The sequence below is a fragment of the Chiloscyllium punctatum genome, chromosome 2 (genome assembly GCF_047496795.1).
Source record: "Chiloscyllium punctatum isolate Juve2018m chromosome 2, sChiPun1.3, whole genome shotgun sequence".
Lineage (NCBI taxonomy): Eukaryota > Metazoa > Chordata > Chondrichthyes > Orectolobiformes > Hemiscylliidae > Chiloscyllium > Chiloscyllium punctatum.
In genome coordinates this window covers 13,940,370-13,954,608 of record NC_092740.1, presented here as the reverse complement: position 1 = coordinate 13,954,608, position 14,239 = coordinate 13,940,370, and the positions used below count along the sequence as shown (strand labels likewise).

General features: G+C 41.4%; 1 protein-coding gene across 3 annotated transcripts in view; it reads left to right on the top strand.

Annotated features, from left to right (window-relative positions):
• LOC140494518 (lateral signaling target protein 2 homolog) overlaps window positions 1-14,239 on the top strand; it is a 225,080-nt gene that overhangs the window by 183,901 nt on the left and 26,940 nt on the right. For all 3 annotated transcript variants that reach the window (XM_072593784.1, XM_072593802.1, XM_072593793.1), the window contains one exon: window positions 9,388-9,548. In XM_072593784.1, coding sequence (XP_072449885.1) covers window positions 9,388-9,548 — 161 coding nt within the window. The remainder of the gene's footprint in view (window positions 1-9,387; window positions 9,549-14,239) is intronic.

The window sequence follows — 14,239 nt, the reverse complement described above, 5'->3', positions numbered from 1 at the left end:
CATATAGAACATAGAACAATACAGCGCAGAACAGGCCCTTCGGCCCTCGATGTTGCGCTGACCTGTGAACTATTCTCAGCTCATCCCCCTACACTATCCCAAAATTATCCATGTGCTTATCGAAGGATTGTTTAAATCTCCCTAATGTGGCTGAGTTGACTACATTAACAGGTAGGGCATTCCACGCCCTTACCACTCTCTGCGTAACTAACCTGCCTCTGACATCTGTCTTAAATCTATCACCCCTCAACTTGTAGTTATGCCCTCTCGTACAAGTTGACGTCATCATCCTAGGAAAAAGTCTTGCACTGTCTACCCTATCTAATCCTCTGATCATCTTGTATATCTATCAAATCCCCGCCCTTAGCCGCCTTCTCTACAATGAGAACAGACGCAAGTGTCTCAGCCTTTCCTCATAAGACCTTCCCTCCAGACCAGACAGCATCATGGTAAATCTCCTCTGCACCTTTTCCAATGATTCCACATGCTTCCTGTAATGTGGTGACCAGAACTGTACACAATATTCCAAATGTAGCCGCAGCAGCATTTTGTATAGTTGCAGCATGACAGTGCAGTTCCGGAGCTCAATCCCTCTACCAATGAAACCTAACACACCGTATGCCTTCTTAATAGCACTATCCACCTGGGTGGCAACTTTCAGAGATCTATGCACGTGGACTCCAAGATCCCTCTGCACATCACCATCCACATCACCAAGATTCTTTCCATTGACCCAGTACTCTGCCTTCCCGTTATTCTTCCCAATGTGCATCACCTCACATTTAGCTGCATTGAACTCCATTTGCCACCTCTCAGCCCAATTCTGCAGTTTATCAAGTCCCCCTGCAACCTGTAACATTCTTCCAAACTGTCCACTACTCCACCGACTTTGGTGTCACCTGTAAATTTACTAACCCATCCACCTATGCCTGCGTCTAAGTCATTTATAAAAATGACAAACAACAGTGGTCCCAAAACAGATCGTTGTGGCACACCACTAGTAACTGGACTCCAAACTGAATATTTTCCATCAACCACCACTCACTGCTGCCTTTCAGAGAGCCAGTTTCTAATCCAAACTGCTAAATCACCCTCAATTCCATGCCTCTGCATTTTCTCCATCAGCCTACCATTTGGAACCTTATCAAAGGCTTTACTGAAGTCCATGTATACCACGTCAACTGCCCTACCCTCATCTACATGCTTGGTCACCTTCTCAAAAATTCGACGAAACCATGTTGACTATCTGAAATCGAATTGTTGCTTGCTAGATGATTATAGATCTTATCTCTTGTAATCCTTTCCAAAACCTTTCCTACAATAGAAGTAAGGCTCACTGGTCTATAATTACCTGGGTCTTCTCTGCTGCCCTTTTTAAACAAGGGCACAACATTTGCAATCCTCCAATCCTTGGGTACTAAACCTGTAGACAATGACAACTCAAATATCAAAGTCAAAGGCTCTGCTATCTCTTCCCTAGCTTCCCAGAGAATCCTTGGATAAATCCCATCTGGCCCAGGGGACTTGGCTACTTTCACTCCTTATAGAATGAATAACACCTGTGCGTAACTAACTTCGATCCTTTCTATTCTAATATCTCGTATCTCATTCCTCTACTCTACAATATTCTCCTTTTCCTGAGTGAACACCGATGATAAATGTTCATTTAGCACCTCTCCGATCTCTACAGGGTCCACACTCAACTTCCCACTTCTGTCTTTGACTGGCCCTGCTAGACATGCTAGATTGACAAAGCAGATGTAGAGTGGGTATTTCCCTCTGTAGAGCAATTTGGAACGTGACATCATAGTTTTAGGCTAAGGAATGGCAGATTACTTTTGTCAAAAGGAGCCTCTGAAGTTTACTATCCTAGACTGTGGTGAATGCTGGGACACTGAGTAAGGAGAAGATGGACAGAATTTAAATTCACAACAGATTAAAGAGTTATTGAGTGCAGGCAGAAAAGTAGATGAGGCTGAGATAAGATCAATCATGATCACATTAAATGACAAAGCAGGCAAAATTACCAACTCCTGCACCACTTCCTTATGCTTTCCTAAGACCCTCTTAAAAAGGCTCTCTGGTCCGAGGGGCGTCAGTTTTTAAGTGAAGAAGGGTCACTGGACACAGAACATTAACTCTGCTTTCTCTCTGCAGATGTCAGACTTGCTGAGTTTTTTCAGCAATTCCTGTTTATTAGGTGAGTCAGTTTTCCCAATACCTTGTCCCTTATGTTAGTGGTGGTTTTAAGTTCTTCCATTTCTTTTTCACCTTATTGATTTTGAATATCCTCGGGAATCTTCCTAAATCTTCCACAGTGAAGACAGATGCAGGATACCTGTTTAAAGCCTATGCAATTTCATTGTTCTCCACAGATAATTCCCAGACATGCTTTCTGGAGGACCAACACTTATTCTGTTCAAATACTTCCAAAACTCTTCCTGTTCTATTTAATTACTAGCTAGCTCTCTCTCACGTAGTTTACTTTCTCTCTTTTTAGTTGTTAAACACTCTTTGCTCATTCCCAAAAAAACTTCAATTTCTTAGAAGGACAAGAGCAGCAGATGTATGGGAACCTGCAATTTCTGTTCCAAGCCTCACACCATCCTCATTTGGAAATGTGTTGCACTTCTTCAGTGTCGCTTGATCAAAATCTATGAACTTCCTTCCTAACAGCACGGAGTGTATCGCAAGGACTGCAGTGGTTCAAGAGTGCTGCACGCAAAGACATTTTCACTTTGTTTTTAGATACTTATAGAAACGTTTACTGTTGTTTTATGTTTCTTGCTTGTTTTCTCTTATACTCAAATTTCTCCCTTAATATTTTCTAACCCTAGCCCTTGTAGAGTCTTTATTCTCAATTTATATTCATATCTTTGACTTATGAAATATCTCATTAAACGTCTGTCATTGATTTGCAACTGTGTCGAAAAGTGTGGCGCTGGAAAAGCACAACAGGTCAGGCAGCATCCGAGGAGCAGGAGAATCGACGTTACTGTCTTACCTTTTAATATTTTTTCAAACCAGCTCTTATGTATCCTTATGTTTAAGACACGAATTTTGACGCATCTTTCATCGTCCAGCTGAATGTGAAATTTCGCCAAGTCCTACCTAGAGGATACTTTACTGTAAAGTCATCAATTAATCCTGCATCATTGATTTTTGCATTGCCAAGTCTGAAATAGCCTGCTCCTTGGTTTTCTCCACAACATTTTGTTCAAAGAAACTGCTGAATGCACTCCAAACTCATCCTCCAGGCTATGTTTGCCAATTTAATTCATCAGTCTATATGAAGATTGCAATTGTTCACTATTATTCCAGTGCATTTATTACAAGCCCATTATTTCTTGAGTTATACTTTGTCCTACAACGTAGGTACTGGTGAGGACTTAAAAATAATTCCTCCCTGCTTCATTTGCTCCTTCTTATCTCATCCCAACTGATTTTCACATTTTGATCCACCAACCAAAACCGTTTCTCACTACCATGCTGATCTCATCCTTTATTAACAGAGCCATGCTTTGTCCTTTTGCATAGGAATTGGATTGCAGAAGTCTGATCTTAGACCATGCCCACCATTTTCTTCATGTGAGGATTCAAGGGTCCATTGCTGCCTCAGAGCTTGTTACTGTTATGACTGCAGTTAATGGACAATTCTCATCCCAAGAGTGAAACCTGACTTAATAGACCAAAAGGTTTTTGCTTTTTGTTTACTGTGGAAGTCAATTCCTGAATGTATTCAAAAGAGTTTGCCAATGTACTTTTAACAAAAGAACATCAAAGTTTATTACACCAAAGAGAAAACAAAATATTAAACAAGGTATATTTTGAAACAAATCAAGAGTGTGGTGCTGGAAAAGCACAGCAGGTCAGGCAGCATCCGAGGAGCAGGAGAATCAACATTTCAGGCATAAGCCCTTCACTTTGAAATAAACACGTTATAGACATTGAAAAGAAAGATCAATCACTTTTATCCTAGCAATACAAATGGGAAAACAACATTGAAACCTCAGTGAAGCATCATTCCTATCTTCTGGCTGAGATTTCTTGCTCAGCTACATAACTGCAATCGGTTTCCTTCGGGTGAATCTCTGCACATTTGCAAGATGCTGTTTCTTCAGCTCGTGTCTCCCTGATACTTGCAAGCAAGTTAACTTAGCTCACTACTACTTAACATAGAACGTTATGGCGCAGTACAGGCCCTTCAGCCATCGATATTGCGCCGACTTGCAAAATTAATCTGATGCCCATCTAACCTACACCATTCCATTATTATCCATATGTATGTCCAATGCTCATTTAAATGCCCTTAACGTTGGCGCGTTTACTAATGTTGCAGGCAAGCCACTCCATACCCCTACTACCCTCTGAGTAAAGAAACTACCCCAATATCTGTCCTAAATCTATCACCCCTCAACTTAAAGCTATGTCCCCTCATGTTAGCCTTCACTACCCGAGGAAAAAGGCTCTCACTATCCACCCTATCTAACCCTCTGATTATCTTATACATCTCAATTAAGTCACCTGTCAACCTTCTTCTCTCCAATGAAAACCGCCTCAATTCCCTCAGCCTTTCCTCGTAAGACCTTCCTTCCATACCAGGCAACATCCTAGTAAATCTCCTCTGAACTATTTCCAAAGCTTCCACATCCTTCCTATCATGTGGTAACCTGAACTGCGCACAATACTCCAGGTGCTGCCTTACCAGTGGTCTTATACAGCTGAAGCATGACATCATGGCTCCAAAACTCAATCCCCTTACCAATAAACGCCAGTACACCGTATGCCTTCTTCACAACCCTAGTCACAACCTGGGTTGCGACTTATGCACCTGGACACAGAGATCTCTGTGTTCATCTACACTGCCAAGAATTTTACCATTAGCCCAGTACTCTGCATTTCTGTTACCTCACACTTTTCCTCATTAAACCACATTTGCCACTTCTCAGCCCAGCTCTGCAATTTATCTATGTCCATCTGTAACCCACAACCTTGTTTGGCACTATCCACAACTCTGCCTACCTTAGTGTCATCTGCAAATTTACTAACCCATCCTTCAATGCCTACCTCCAGATTGTTTGTTTATAAAAATGACAAACAGCATTGGCCGCAAAACAGATCCTTGCGGCACACCACTGGTAACTGAGCTCCAGGATGAACATTACCCATCAACCACCACTCTATCTTCTTTCAGCCAGCCAATTTCTGATCCAAACCACTAAATCACCTTCAATCCCGAAACTCCTTATTTTGTGCAATAGCCTACCATGTGGAACCTTATCAAACACCTTACTGAAGTCCATATACACCACATCAGCTGCCTTACCTTCATCCACCTGTTTTGTCACCTTCTCAAAGAACTCAATAAAGTTAGTGAGGCATGACGTACTCTTCACAAAACAGTGTTGACTATCCCTAATCAAATTATTCCTTTCCAGATGATTATAAATCCTATCTCTTATAACCCTTTCTAATATTTTACCCACAACCAATGTAAGGCTCACTGGCCTATAATTACCAGGGTTGTCCCGACTCTCCTTCTTAAAGAAGGGAACAGCATTTGCTATTCTCCAGTCTTCTGGCACTACTCCTGTCGACAATGATGACATAAAGATCAAAGCCAAAGGCTTTGCAGTCTCCTCCCTGGCTTCCCAGAGAATCCGAGGATAAATGCCATCTGGCCTCAGCATTTTATCTATTTTCGCACCTTCCAAAATTGCTAAAACCTCTTCTTTGTCAATCTCAATCCCATCTAATTTTGTAGCCCATATCTCCGTGTTCTCACTGACATTGCCTTTTCAAATGTAAATACTGGCGCTAAGTATTCATTAAGCACTTCCCCTATGTCCTCAGATTCCACACACAACTTTCCACTACTGTCTTTGATTGGCCCTATCATAGTTTCACTAAACTCATGTCTTCAACAGCCTTGTAGGATGACTTTGTTTCTGACCACTCCACAGCTACTTCTGAAGCTGCCTTCTCACTGATGTCTCAGCATTCTAAGACCTCTTCTCAAGTGTTACGTTAGGGCTGTGGTCAGGAACAGAAGGGTGTGACTGTCAGGCAGGTATGGGGATCCAGGAGGTCACAGGGAAGATTTTCACCCCTTTCACTTGTCCAGCAGGTTTGATAGGGACTACCATAAGTATGAGCAAGTATAATTTGACCACAATATGAATTATTCAAGTGGTGGGTATGAAAGGAAAGCGGTTGGTGTAGGGGGTAACTTGTAGTCTATTAATTACAGCATTATTGCTGTAATGGACCTCTTTCTGTCTGCAGGAATCTTCTGTCTCTCTCTACTCTACTCTGGTTATAAACTCACGTTAGCAAAAACCTTAGCACTGAGCTACCCAGATGGCTTGCTGTTCGTTTAGCTGAAACTATGAGACTTATTGTAACTTGCTGGTTTGAATTCAGTGTTCAAAATGACTTTGACCTTTATTGTTTTTAAAAGAGTCAAATCTTTGGAGAACTAAGACTAAAACCCATTTTCCTTCCACTCATATAATGAATCATCATAATAGGAAAACCAAAGTTTTGTGTCTCAGACCCTAGTGGGGACATGACCCATTGATTGGGAAGTTTTCACCTCATCTAATGGGTATGACTGCCTCTCAAAGCAAAGTGTCAATGTAACTTCCCCTTCTCTATGCACTGCAGTATCTGAAGGTTGGACTCCAGCTCATCTACTCAGCACCAGAGCTCTTCAAGCTGTGAATGTTTAGTTAAGGTTCTGTTTGTCTTACCTGGCGGTTAATAAGTTTAAGTGAGGTTTACAAGGATGTTGCCAGGGTTGGAGGATTTGAGCTATAGGGAGAGGTTGAAAAGGCCAAGGCTGTTTTCCCTGGAGCGTCAGAGGCTAGGGGTGACCTTCTAGAGGTTTATAAAATCATGAGGAGCATGGATAGGATAAATAGACAAGTCTTTTCCCTGGGATGCGGGAGTCCAGAACTAGTGAGCATAGTTTTAGGGTGAGAGGGGAAAGATATAAAAGAGACCTTTTTCACACAGAGAGTGGTACGTGTGTGGAATGAGCTGCCAGAGGAAGTGGTGGAGGCTGGTACAATTGTAACATTTAAAAGTCATCTGGATGGGTAAATGAATAGGAAGGGATATGGGCCAGGTGCAGGCAGGTGGGACTCTATTGGGTTGGGATATCTGGTCGGCATGGGCGAGTTGGACCGAAGGGCCTGTTTCCATGCTGTACATCTCTGTGACTCTAAGTTAGCTGTTGGATTACTTTTACCTGATGCCCCCAAGAAGGGCCACATGCATTCAAGTGCCTTTCATGTAATTAAATACCCAAGGCTTATAACAGCTTAATCAGACAAAGTTCGCACCAAGGAACAACCCCTAAAGAGACTGAACACCATGCTGCGCAACATGGCCGTTTTGTTTGACACCCATATAAATTAGGGCATGTGGCCCTTTGAGCTTGCTGTGCTATTCAATATGATTGGTTGGACGGAAGGGTTTGTTTCTGTGCTGGATGACTCTATGGCTGATCCTCTATCTCAACACCGTATTCCCACTTTTTCTCTCCATACACATTGGTGCCTTTAGGATCTAAAAATTTATCAGTTTCTTTTGTGAATAAACTGTGACTTGACTTCCAGAACCTGTGTTCAGAAGTTGGCTACCCTCTGTTTCCCCATCTCATCCTAAATAGCTTACTCCATGTGCTGAGACAGTGACCCTTTGTTCAAGGCTCCCCAAGTAAGGCAAAACATCTCCCTGAATCTAATCTGTCCAGCCCTGTTAGAATTTTATATGTTTCAATCAGTTCCTTTCTCATTCTTCTAGACTTCCATGAATACAAGCCCAATTCAACCAATCTCTCCCTGGAATCAGGGAGTGCAAAATTTCGCAGAATATTCCAGGCTTCCTGTGTAAGTGCAGTAAGGTATTATTTCTTCTGAACCCAAATCCCCTTGCATTGAAGGCCAGTGTACCATATGCTGTTATGGAAATGGGCCTGATCTTTTCTGTAATTTCTACATCTATATGTTTGCATGATTTGCTTTTCATGAATCCATGCTGATTTTATCGAATTCTGTTGATGCTTTCCAAGTGTTCTGTTATCACATCAGTTATAATAGATGCTAACATATCCTCCTCTACTGATGTTAGGTAACTGGCCTGTAATCCTCTTTTTTTATTTCCTTTTCTTTCCCCCACTACTTTAAAATAGTGGGGTTACATTTACTATCTTCCAATCTGGCAAAACTGTTCCAGAGTCTCTAGAATTTTGGAAGATGACCACCAATGCATCCAGTATTTCTAATTCACTTCACTTAGTATGGCATGCACATCATCAGTCCCTGGGGATTTTTTTATTCATCATGCTGCTGGCTAGCCCAACATTTATTAACTGGAGATCTGGTTAGGAATGAGCTGATAATGCGAGTCCTTTCACCATCCGACGTGAGATTTGAACCTGTGTCTCTGAGTTCATAGTTGACTCCATTTATTTCTCTAGCAGCGTTGTATTTTAGTAATACTGATTTTCTTCAATTCCCCTGTCTCTTTAGACTCCATTTAACACCTTCAATATTCTCTTTCTCTGACACTAAAGCACAGTGACAGTACCATGTACCATCTACAACATGCACTGCAGCAACTCTGCAATGCTGTTTCAACAATGCCTTCCAAACCCACAAACCCTGCCTCCTACATAGGCCAGGACAGCAGATACGTGAGAATGCCACCGCCTACCAGCTCCCCTCCTAGCTGTACACCATCCTTACTTGTTACCATTTCTTCCGTGTAGCTAGGTCAAAATTCTGGAACTCCGTCCTTGTAAACAAAAAGGACACCGAGTATCTTTGCATTACATGAACTGCGATTGTTAGTGTTAAACTGCCACCTTTCGAAAATTAGTGTTAAACTGCCACCTTTAGGGATGGGAAATAAATATTGGCCTAATGAGTGACATCTGCATCCCAAAGGCCACATTGGAGTGCAGAGATCTAGCAACGTTTTTGGCCTTGGGAAGGTCATAGATGAAACCGAGAGAGACTTTAAACTTGAAAGCAACATTGAGAATTGTTAAACATTGTGGTGTTGCTGGATTGCAAGTTGGTGAGCATTGTTGTGATGAGTGAACAGGAATTGGCGAAGAAAGCTAGCTATTCAGTTTGACTTGAATGTTCTTTGGAATAAATGTATTACTTAAATTTTTATTTGATGTCCTTTTTCTTCAGGCTGTTTCAGTCTCCTGCCTTTTGGTTACAGGTTTGAAACATTTCCAAAAGTGAATGGACCAGGAGGCGTGGTCAACATTTCTTTTTGTTGCAGACATAAGCTAATAATTTTCGTTGTAGTTTTTAATATCTGATCTTTTCAGCTCAGCCAGTGTTAACAAATGCTGTGTTTTTACAGCCCTGTTGGCAGTCTCTCAAGTTCGTACACTTCCGAGGATGTAGATCAAGAGGAAATCCAACTCGCACTTCTGGCTGCCAAAGTTGCTACGAGAGAAAAGATCAGAGCTCGCTTCCATAACAGCAATGATCTTATTCACAGGCTTTTTGTGTGTATTGCAGGTATCTTTATTCTTTTATTTCAAGTTACAAAAATTGCCTGCTTTGCCTCCTCCTTTGCTGTAATCTCTTGTGGTCATATTATTGTTGTTTAATTGCTTTGGTGGAACAGTCTGTCAAATTTCTAATATTTTAGTGTGAGTGGCCTAAGGAACAACAAGTAGGTGTTTAAACTGGTAAATATTCAGCAATGTTGTTGTCATTGACAGTTCCTGATTTCAAGGGTGATGTCTTGTCTGGGTTGTAGGTTCTTGTTGTGGATGCTCATGATTCAAGTGGCCATTTCCTTTTTAACACAGAGATCTTCGGCACTGGCGGAAGGATATCTCTGAGGTAAAGGGATCTGGAATGCAGGATGAGCTTCCTTTTTTTTCCCTCTTCTGTCACCACTCTGCTGTACAGCTTCATAGATAAGTTGCCCCAGTATTAACGATCAGCAGCAAGCTCCTTCCACACATTAATGTCAGTGCTAACATACCTCAGGGATTCAGGTCCAGAATGTCTTTAATTTTTATTTGTCCTCTCCTGGAATGTTGACCATTTGAGAGTTTAGAAAACAGGATCCAGTAGGGACAAACCCTTCCCAGCCATTCAGAGATCCAGTCCATTATGGTTAATTTTAAAGGAGCTTTGCCTGAATACCTCCAGAACTCGTTTCAAGGACATGAATGATTGTTGAGTAGTTCCTCCACTGAATCTCAAGAATGATACTTGGGCTTTGCTGATGGAATTTCTCTCTCACTCTGGTGTGTTGCTGATGCACAGTTAACTCATTGAGCAACAGGAGACAGAGTAGTAGTTGAAGGGCGTTTCTCAAAATGGAGAAAGGTGACCAGTGTGTCCCACAGGGATCAGTGCTGGGGCCACTGGTGTTTGTAATATACATAAATGATCTAGAAGAAGGCATTGTTGGTCTGATCAGTAAGTTTGCAGATGGCATGAAGATTGGTGGAGTAGCAGAAAGCATAGGGGACGGTCAAAGAATACAGGAGAGTATAGATAGACTCGAGAGTTGGGCTTAGAAGTGGCAGGTAGAGCTCAATTAAGGCAAATGTGAGGAGATGCATTTTGGTAGGTCTAATTCTAGAGCGAACTATAAACGGAAGAGCCTTGGAAAAAGTTGATGAGCAGAGAGATCTGGGAGTTCAGGTCCATTGTACCCTGAAGGTTGCTGCACAAGTGGATAGAGTGGTCAAGAAGGCATATGGTCTGTATACCTTCATTGGGCGGGCTATTGAGTATAAGAGCTGGCAGGTCATGTTAAAATTGTACAAGACATTGGTTCGGCCGCATTTAGAATATGGTGTATGGTTCTGGTCACCACATTACCAAAAGGATGTGAATACTTTGGAGAGGGTGCAGAGAGGGTTTATGAGGATGTTGCCTGGAATGGAATCTGCTAGCTATGAAGAGAGGTTGAGTAGATCAGGATCGTTTTCATTAGAAAAAAGGAGATTGAGGGGGGGACCTGTTTGAGGTCTGCAAAATCATGAAGGGTGTAGATGGGGTAGATAGAGAGAAGCTTTTTCCCAGGGTGAGGGATTCAATAACAAGAGGTCACGCTTTCAAGGTGAGAAGTGAAAAATTTAAGGGGGATACACGTGGCAAGTACTTCACACAGAGGGTGCCTGGAACATGTTGCCAGCAGAGGTAGTAGAGGCAGGCACAGTAGATTCATTTAAAGTGCATCTGGACGGATGCATGAGTAGGTGGGGAGTAGAGGGATACTATGTTTAGGAATTGGGCAATAAGTTTATACAGTGGATTTGGATCGGCTCAGACTTGGAGGGCTGAAAGGCCTGTTCCCAGGTTGTAAATTTTCTATGTTCTTTGTAACTTCTCATAAATCTCTGTTTTGCGCTGACAGACTATCTTTCTATTATCCATTTGAAATCTTTCCTCCTTGGTATTTATTTTGTTGAAGTCCATTGTCCCATTCTTCTTTTCACACCAGTTGTATTTACTTGTGCTTACCTTCTCTACATCATTGAATCAAATGGGTTCATAAAATTATCCAACGTGACGCACTTAACACAGCTGTTAAGTAACCTCCAGAGGAAATGTACTTTATTGATCTGCCCTACAATTCATACTGTAGTTGGAGAGGTCTTCTTTCATACTTGTTTTCCTGCTTTTATATTTGCATTCATGTTATGCCAGAGCAGTAGATTTTGAAAATACATGCAAAGAATACCTTCACAAAGCATTGATATGTGTTAGTCAGTCAGAGCATGACCTGATACAATTAAATGAGAAATAGGAGCCAAAGTCAACTATTCACCCTTTGTGTCTGCACCACCATTTAGTCGGATCATTGATCTTTTATCTCAATGCCACTTTCCTGCTCTGTCCACATACCCTTGATTCCCTTGGTGTGCAAAACTGCTGTTTGTATATTTTTATCTTTGAATATGTTCAATGAGTTTGTACAGCTTTCTGGGGGTGGTGAATTGCAAAAATTCACTATCCTTTTAAGTCAAGCAGTTTTTCTCATCTCTATCCAAAGTGGTTCAATCCTTATTTTTGACTCCCCACCCATCAGAATCCACTTAACATCTGCCTTGTAAAGCCCATTCATTTGCCTTTTTAACTAGATCATCTGATTAGCCTGAATTTTGAGATAGAGGCCTAATTTACTGAGAGTCCGACCTACCTACCCTGTCTTTGTAGCCCTCCTCTTTCTACCTAAATGTATTTGTGTTGTGTGCTTTAATTGGACTGTTAAGTAAAATAGATAATACGTTATTCAATTTTCTCATTTCTCCATAAATTACCCGTGTTTTACCAAAATTGAGTCTTATACCCTAGACTTTCCTTTGTGACTGCAGCTACTGCAAAAATGGCAATTGAAGGATTTTATAGAGCTTTATATGAAAGTGGGCTATTTACACCCTTTTTCCTAAGTCCACGTATTAGTGTAATTTCAAGTTTGGAGAGATGTGCAGAGCAGGTATGTAACAGCATAGCGTTCCTTGCAAGTTGAATACAAAAGGCTCAGGACAATTAAAGATTGGTGTCACAATAAGAGGTCAGAACTCTGAAAACTTTTGGAGATTCTTGGAATGCAATTTAAATCTTTGCCAAAGTTGAAGGAGTAGAGGTTTAAAGGAATTGTGCAGAAATGGAAGGAAATCAAGCGGCATGTGATTGAGCAAACTGTTTGTTAAATGAAGTGGATTGATGACAAGGCTTTATTCCTGATGAAGGGCTTTTGCCCGAAACATCAATTTCGAAGCTCCTTGGATGCTGCCTGAACTGCTGTGCTCTTCCAGCACCACTAATCCAGACAATGGTACTCTTAACAATCAGATGCTAACAGAAAGTTGGAAATAATTTTCAGCAATTCCTATGATTGCACATATCAGCACTGCACTGCAAATCTATGGGTAGTCTACTGATCAGTCCATGAGGGATAGTTCCATGATTTTATCCAGGGTCTCTGGAAGTGATCAGGAGAATGGCTTATGCCCGAAACGTCGATTCTCCTGTTCCTTGCATGCTGCCTGACCTGCTGCGCTTTTCCAGTAACACATTTTCAGCTCTGATCTCCAGAATCTGCCGTCCTCACTTTCTCCTCTCTGGAAGTGATGGTCATTTTTACAGATGCTCCTCACTAGTCTTGATTTGGAGATGTCGGTGTTGGACTGGGGTGTACAAAGTTTAAAGTCACACAACACCAGGTTATAGTCCAACAGGTTTAATTGGAAGCACTAGCTTTCAAAGCGCCGCTGCTTCATCAGGTGGTTGTGAAGGACACAATTGTATGGCAGAGTTCGAAGTATGATGTAACTGAAATTATACATTGAAAAATACCTCAATTGTTTTAGTCTGTCCTCTGTTAGGATGACAATGTTAGTTTCACTTCTTTCATATGTAAATCACAGCACTTGTTTAAAAAGTGATATTCTCAGGTTAACTTTAACAATTGGTTTCAGCCCAGATAATATGTTGAAGGTATTGGCCCCGTGTGCTGTTGTCTGTGCCATAATGTTTACACTGATTCTCATCTAAAAAATGAGTTAACAGAGTCTTACATGGACTCATGCAGATCTTGAGCAAAGTATAATGTAACTCTGCAAGTACAAATTCATCCCACAAACTTACATTTGCGTATGTTTGTGTGTGTCTGGGGTGGGGGGTTGTGAGTGTGTGTGTGAGAAGGGGTCCAAGTCTGAGAGAGGGTGCATGTGAGTGTGTGTGTGTGTGTGTGTATAGTGCAATGGTGGTCACCTTTGTGTGACATGAACACAGGGTCCCGGTTGAGGCCCCCCTCATTTTGGGTACCCTCACCCCAGGCATACACACACACACATACACGTTTGTGGGTTGAATTTGTACTTGCAGACTTAATTGTACTTTGCTCAAAAACTGCATGAATCCACGTAAGACTGTTAACTCATTTTTTAGATTAGAATCAGTTAAACATTATGGCACAGACAACAGTGCACAGGGGGCTTAACACCTTTAACGTATTATCTGGGCTGACACCAATTGTTAAAGTTAACCTGAGAACGTAACTTTTAAGAAAGGTTTTGTGATTTATCTATGAAAGAAGTGACACTAACATTGTCATCCTAACAGATGAGAGACTTAACAAATAATCAAGGTATTTTTGAATGCATAATTTCAGTTACATCGCAATCTAAACTTTTGCTATAAATTCTGTGTCTTACAATTGTGTACGCCACAACCAC